The 6,720-nt window shown below is 38.0% G+C and overlaps 1 gene segment (V, D, J or C); it reads left to right on the forward strand.

The window, feature by feature from the left end:
* The first annotated feature begins 953 nt into the window (after positions 1 to 953).
* On the forward strand, positions 954 to 6,377 carry LOC122544041. The segment is given in 2 exon segments: positions 954 to 1,184; positions 5,750 to 6,377. Coding segments are annotated over 2 exon segments (555 nt in total).
* The last annotated feature ends 343 nt before the right edge of the window (positions 6,378 to 6,720 follow it).

Below are 6,720 nucleotides of genomic sequence, written 5' to 3' on the forward strand. Positions count from 1 at the left end.
GGTTAAAAGTGCAGCAAAGACAAGAAAGATGTTTCACTAGAACAAGGTGATCTCTCAATTCCCAGCAGGGATGCAACTGCTTGGCTGGGTATTAAAACACGTTTTTGCATTTCAGAAAAGCATGCTGATTCAAATATTTTAACAGCTTGAGGTGAAATTCTGAATGATATGCTGAAACCTCCAAAGTAGATTCGGCTTCTCTTGGAGGCAATAACGGAAGGATTGCATGTCCTTATAGACTTACACCCGATATATTTGAAGCTAACATATTCCGTAATTGTGTAACAGGAGTAAATCCTTCAACTGGGCCGGAAGATGGAAAACTCATACGAATAGAGGAGCGAATTAGGGATTGCACGCTTGTCATGAGGCTTCTGATATCTGAAATTGCAACACTCTGCATCCATCCAGATAAGGGGACTTCAGTTTATATTTCTTTCACTATCTGCACATATCTATGTTTGGAAGGGGCAAAAAGCTTCAGTCTCCGATTAGTTCTCTTCCCATCATGCAAATTTGCATTTGTCAGACGTGCCAGCATTAGCCAATAGGAATCTTTAAGGTGAGGTATAAATAACGCCCCTGTAACCTTTGATTTAACAAAAACCTCTGGTATCCTCGACTGATCAAAACATTGTGAGCCATTCAGAATAAACATGGGCATTGTTTTTATGATGTCACTCTTGCTGCTGTGTTTCACAAGTGAGTAAACCATGAAGTTGATCTTATATTAATAATACATTGCAATGATACTTGTAACAATTTACATCTCCTTTATTTTTATGGTAGGTATATTTTCATCAGTGCTACTGTTTTTTTTTCAGGCGTCAGCCCGAATCCCGTACTTTTGCAACCAGAGTCTGCTTTTGTCTCCCCCGGAACATCTGTCAGCTTAAGCTGCACGGTAAAGAACCGAGACATAAGTGACAGATGGCTCCGCTGGTACAGGCAGCGACCAGGGATGACTCCAGAATGGATCCTGACACACAAAAGCACCAATGATGGTGGCAAGTTGTTCCGTGGCTCGGAAATTACTGAGCGTTTCACCCATTCCAGGAACGACCCAAAGAACACATTTACTCTCACCATCAACAATGTGGAACTGAAGGATTCGGCCGTCTATTACTGCTCGTTGTTTGCTAATGCTATGTTTCTGGGCAATGGCACAGAGCTACACATGATTGGTAAGTCGTTATTGAGACAGAATTCACATTAAGAGGAGATTTAGTATTAAAACATATTCTAGAATTTCGAGTCTCTTTGCAAAGGAAGCATTAGTGCAAAATTTACATTCGTCCTAGCAATGGCATTGAAAGTGGCAGTTCAGTCAGACTTCGTAAAAAGCATAGTTACATATAACAATGAACTGTGGGTGCTGCAGATATGAATAATAAATAGCAATTGCTACAGCAACTTCGCAGCCTTGGCAGCATCTGTGGGTTAAAAACAAAACAAATCACAAGTCCAGAGATCATCATCAGAACTTAAGATGATGCCAGACATGCTCAGTTTCTCCAACAATGTCAGTTTTTTTTTCTTCCTAAAGGGTATCTGTGTTTTTTAGCTGGATATTTCAACGATGCAGTTCAAAAGCAAGCACGGTTTAAAAAAAGTGTTTTTCCTACATTGTATGATTGATGCTGAGACACCAGACAATCTTTGTTTTAGTATTCATTTTCTTTTATTGACTCGTGGGAGCACAACAAATTTTGCCCATTCCTGCTTGCCTTTGAGAAACGGTGGTGAGCTGATTTCTTGAAACGCTGATATCCACGTGCAGTAGGCAAACCCACAATTCAAATCCAAATGACACATTATGCGTTTGTCAATTATTAAAATGGATAGGGTAGTGCTAAGGGTGTCAAATTCCCATTTTCAATCACTTGGAGTGGCAGACCCAATTAAGGACTTCAAAGTTGTGTGCTTGTGTGCTTTGCCTGCAGGCTGTTGGGCAGACACATCGATCCCCGAATGAATGCCTGCATGTTCCCCAAATCAGGCGCAAGCCCCAACAAAATAGTTCTGAGACAATGTCTGCCCGAAATTCAACTACTGAATAATGGTGACCAGTGAGCTAAACTATATAGTTGTCCAAATCAATTTGAACCACGGAGCCACGATATCCTTCCTGTGAAGAGAAAGCGAATTTGTCCTGGCACGTTCCACGCTCTTGGACGATGTGAAAAAACTGACGATTCGTTTTTGCAACTCATAAAAGTTATTATGGGAAATGTTCGTTCTTACTGGAAGATAATTGAGTGTACCATGTGAGATTAGTCTATTAAGGACAATAATTTATCATTGATTGATGTGTGAATGTCAAGATGTGCTCATTTAACCTTTAACATATCTATCTTATTGCAGTTGGTGTACTGCTTTGTATCTGTTCGTGACATAATATATAATATTTAATTTGCTTGGGCACGAGGAAAAACAAAATAGCCGATTGCTATTACTTTGAGGCGACACAGTTGATAAGCTCAAAATCATAATTTATTTCAAAAATATATGCTCCAGAACTTCCAAATTTACTTCTGTAGTTTGAGTCAATAATTATACAATTAAATTCATGAAAATATTGTACCCTTTATATCAGTACAAACTCAAAACTTTAGTTAGAAAATAACGCAACTTTATCTTTCATGTATTGCTGTGCTTCTCAGAAACATGTCTGATGACCAAGATACGCCAAGCACCAAGGTTAATTGAAAAACATAACTTTGCATAAAGGTTATAACATTGAAAATGCTGTTTTCTTTTGTCACCATTCGGGATTGTAAATTAGTATCTGTTTTAAGGGCAGTAAGGCATTGTGAACCGCAATATTGTGCTAATGGTTCAAAATAATTGGCGATCTGAACTGAGTGTTGTAAGTTCTTATTCATGTTAGTCAGTATCTGTTGAAGACGTTTCCAATTGTGCATTAGTTCAATGGGAGAGAGTCGGGATGCAAACTCCAAATTAGCTGTGAAATAATGTTTTCATATTTAGCCTGAAAGGTTGTCCCATTGCAATTATGGCACCTTCTGTCCCTTCAGTAATTAATTAGTAGTAGATTCGTAAAAGGGGTACTGGAAACGCACAGCAGGTAAGGTAGCATCCGAGGAGGCAGCCGAATCAACGTTTCGGGCATAAGCCCTTCATCAGGAATAAGGCTCACTCCGGATGAAGGGTTTATGCCTGACAGGCTATTCTCCTGCTCCTCGTATTCTACCTTACCGGTTGTGGTTTTCCAGTACCACATCCTCGAATCGGATCTCCAGCATCGGCAGTCCTCACTTTCTCGTAAGCAATTAGTAGCAGTACTGTAATGATATATTCTGAACATTGTGGTCTAAAAACCGATTCTGAAACGATTAAATCTCTCCACTCTTAAACGTTATGATATAAGCGTTTTCGAAGTAAATCTTAAATCTCTCATGACAGAATTGATCAAAACCATAGTATTATTTACAAGGAGAAAGCTTCCAGATGTTATTATAATATTCGTCCCTCCAATACAGCATAATAGTGTTTTATTACCTTATATGTTACAGCGTGCTGTGAGTTTATTAATCTGCTGCATTACCTTCATTACAACATTGAAAAAAAACTTTCAAAAAGATAGAATTTGCTCCAATGCATCTTGCTATCCTTAAAACTGCTTTACATATTTGATCGATTGAATACATTTCGCTTTCTGCTATCCTTTAAGACCTCGCAATGGAATGATCACCTTCCTCGTTGCAATCAGATTCTTAGCCAGGCGCACGTGGGAATTAGTACAAACTTCTAAAATCCTTCCTTTCCTTATTTTGGAAGAGCCATATGCCAATTGACTCGAACTAAAAAGCATTGAAACAAGAACATTAAATGAACCACGTATAAAAATAAACATGCAATGAAATTCAGTTTTTAAAATAACAATACTTCCAAAACTGATGAGCATAAACTGTTTCTTATCACTATTCTGATCCAGGAAGAATTATTTTCATTGAACTGAACGAATATTGAAGCCTTGTCCCTCACATCTGCGAATGAAAACTTTGTGGAAGGAAGTTATTTAACTGTAGCAATATGGTGTCGTAAAAAAAATTCTTAGATGCATTTCTGATGCATTTGCATGCAAAGATCTCTGAAGGAAGTCTGTCTCACAAACTGTGCTGTAGAACATAGAACAATACAGCACAGAACAGGCCCTTCGGCCCACGATGTTGTGCCGAACATTTGTCCTAGCTATCATTTCTCATTGATTTTATTGATGTAAATAATTACGGGAAAGGATTTCTCAAGGCTGTTCACTACACTCCTGTTAAAGACAAAGTTTTGGAAGTATATCTCGAGCCAGTATTAACTTGTCAAGCAGAAGTAGAAGCATTTGATGTTTAATCCCTGAATATGTCTATCAGACGATGTCTAGTGTCAGATGATGGTTGTGTAGTGCCTAGAAAATAACATGGCCTGGAAAAAAATTTACACACTAATATCATTGTAAATCTTTTCAAGGGCGAGAGTGAGTTAGTCAGTATGATGTTGTGCTTGTGAAAATCGTTTGTGTTTAATTATTGAAACTGTAAATATGTTAGAATTGCATTCGGCGTAATGAAACGGTTTCACATTTATGGAAATTCACCTTGATATTTCCAGTAATATAACACTGACTTTGTGAGTTTGCAGAAGAGAGATTCAGTTCACAATTAATTAGTTACGCTGTTATAAAAGTTTTAAAAGGAACAAAATTGAGTAAATAAATGAACGCAATGTTTCTCTTCCAGATTTGTTTGCAATTCTGCAAGTAGCTGCATGTTCAGCTTAAGGAGACCAGAACCGTTTTGTGGGGTTGAGAAGAAAGAGGGTAGGGGTCAATGCGTGTACAAAAATAAGATAGAACAGTTGTAATAACAATTCCACAAGTCTGAAATTTCCCTAATCACTGAAGACAATAGGTTTTTTTCAATTTAATTCAGAATTCTGCTCAAACAAGGCACCTAGAGTGCCAGACTGCAGTGGATACGAAAAATATAAAGGTAACAACGCTCCCTGGAGAAAAAAAATCTGCTAATACAGCAATTTATGATTTGTTCTTGAAATTATGACCAACAGTAAAGTTGATCTCCTGTTATTCAGCATTAGTGTACAAAACGATCAACCGTAATGTCTTGAACTGACATCACATGCAGTACAGACAAAAATGGTCGAAACAATCAACGCATTCTCTGCAATTAAGTTGGTTATTGTTTCATCCCAGTAACTTTTCTGCTGCAAGATTTGCTGCTTTCCATTGCATAAGTGTCACTTGCATTCATCAACCCATAAACCAATTCAGCAGATAAACGGGACATTTTTGTTTTTGTTAAGAGGAGGAAAATCTGTCTTTGTTTTTATCGAAGCAGTGTCTTTAATGAGGCTAATGAATTAGCGTTTTCAAAACATAGAAGTCACTTATCCTTAAAAAGGTGCGGACAGGTGGGTATGTTCTTGGTGAAAGAAAATTCGCTTATCACAATATCTGTATATTTTAAAATTAGTCGCGCAGATATGAAGTATTTGCTCGACCTGCCTATCCACTGACTGAAAACACAGTAGGGACAGCTTCAATAATAGTTTTCCACAGTAAGAGGTAAGAGAGACTGGATGCATGTGGCTTGAAAGAACGACCACGGATATTGAATAAAGCCTTTACTGTGTGTTTTTCTCTTCATGCTTTCGATGATAAACATAAATTTACGCTACCTTGATATTTCCTAACTTCAATCCATGTGTGTTACAGACTGGAAACTGCAGGTGCCATCACTGGAGTTATTTCCACCTTCTCACCAAGAATTGACTTCAGCAGAAATGGTGACACTAACCTGTCTGGCCCATGGCTTCTATCCGGGTTTCTTGGACATGATTTGGAAAGTGGGAGAAAGTCAGACACAGAGTGGTGTGACGACAAGCTTCCCTAAACTTGAGAGTGACAACAGCTATACCATGAGCAGTTATCTGATGGTCCCAGTCAGTGACTGGAAATCGAAGGAAGAGTACTCATGTCTTTTCAAGTACAAGTCCCAGGACACGTTGGTTCAGAAATCCATCAGCTTGAACACGTGTCATCTCTAAGGAATGACATTTCATTTCCGCAAAAACACTCTAATTGAAAAGCAGAGTGTGGCAGGTATCTCGGCAAATTAAATAAATGCATCTGACTGGGGAGAAGCTTCATTTTATTGGCGAGCTATTAGTGACATCGTTGTGTTACTACATGAATAAACTGTTTTTTTGTGCAATCGTATAAGCAATTATTGATTTAAAATGCAAATATTTGTTTCTTCATACAAATATAACTTCCAACTGGGTTTCAAAGGTCGCCTTCTGTTGGGTGTGACGTGGATAAATTGGAAAAATAAACTTTCCAGTATCAATATTCCCCAGCTTTGTCCAAATTATTCTTGTGCGTATGGTTTCCCATTCCTTGATGTATTGAGTGGTGAAACGGGGACAGTGTTGCAAAATCACTGCGCTTATTTTTCTGAAACGCAGACTAAAAAATTGGGTGTGTGACTTAAAATCCTTCAATAGCAGCTGTCACAATTCAAGTTCAATTAAACAAATCGTTGAGACTACTCCGATATTAAACTCAATTAATAGTGACCATGATGCTGTCATCAATTATTTAAAATAAAAACTCTCGTTCACTAATTTCCTTCAGGGAAAGACATTTGCCAGACTTAGTTGACCTTCACTGAAGTCCTGATATAA

Source organism: Chiloscyllium plagiosum, chromosome 45 (assembly GCF_004010195.1).
Source record: "Chiloscyllium plagiosum isolate BGI_BamShark_2017 chromosome 45, ASM401019v2, whole genome shotgun sequence".
In the NCBI taxonomy this organism is placed as follows: Eukaryota; Metazoa; Chordata; class Chondrichthyes; order Orectolobiformes; family Hemiscylliidae; genus Chiloscyllium; species Chiloscyllium plagiosum.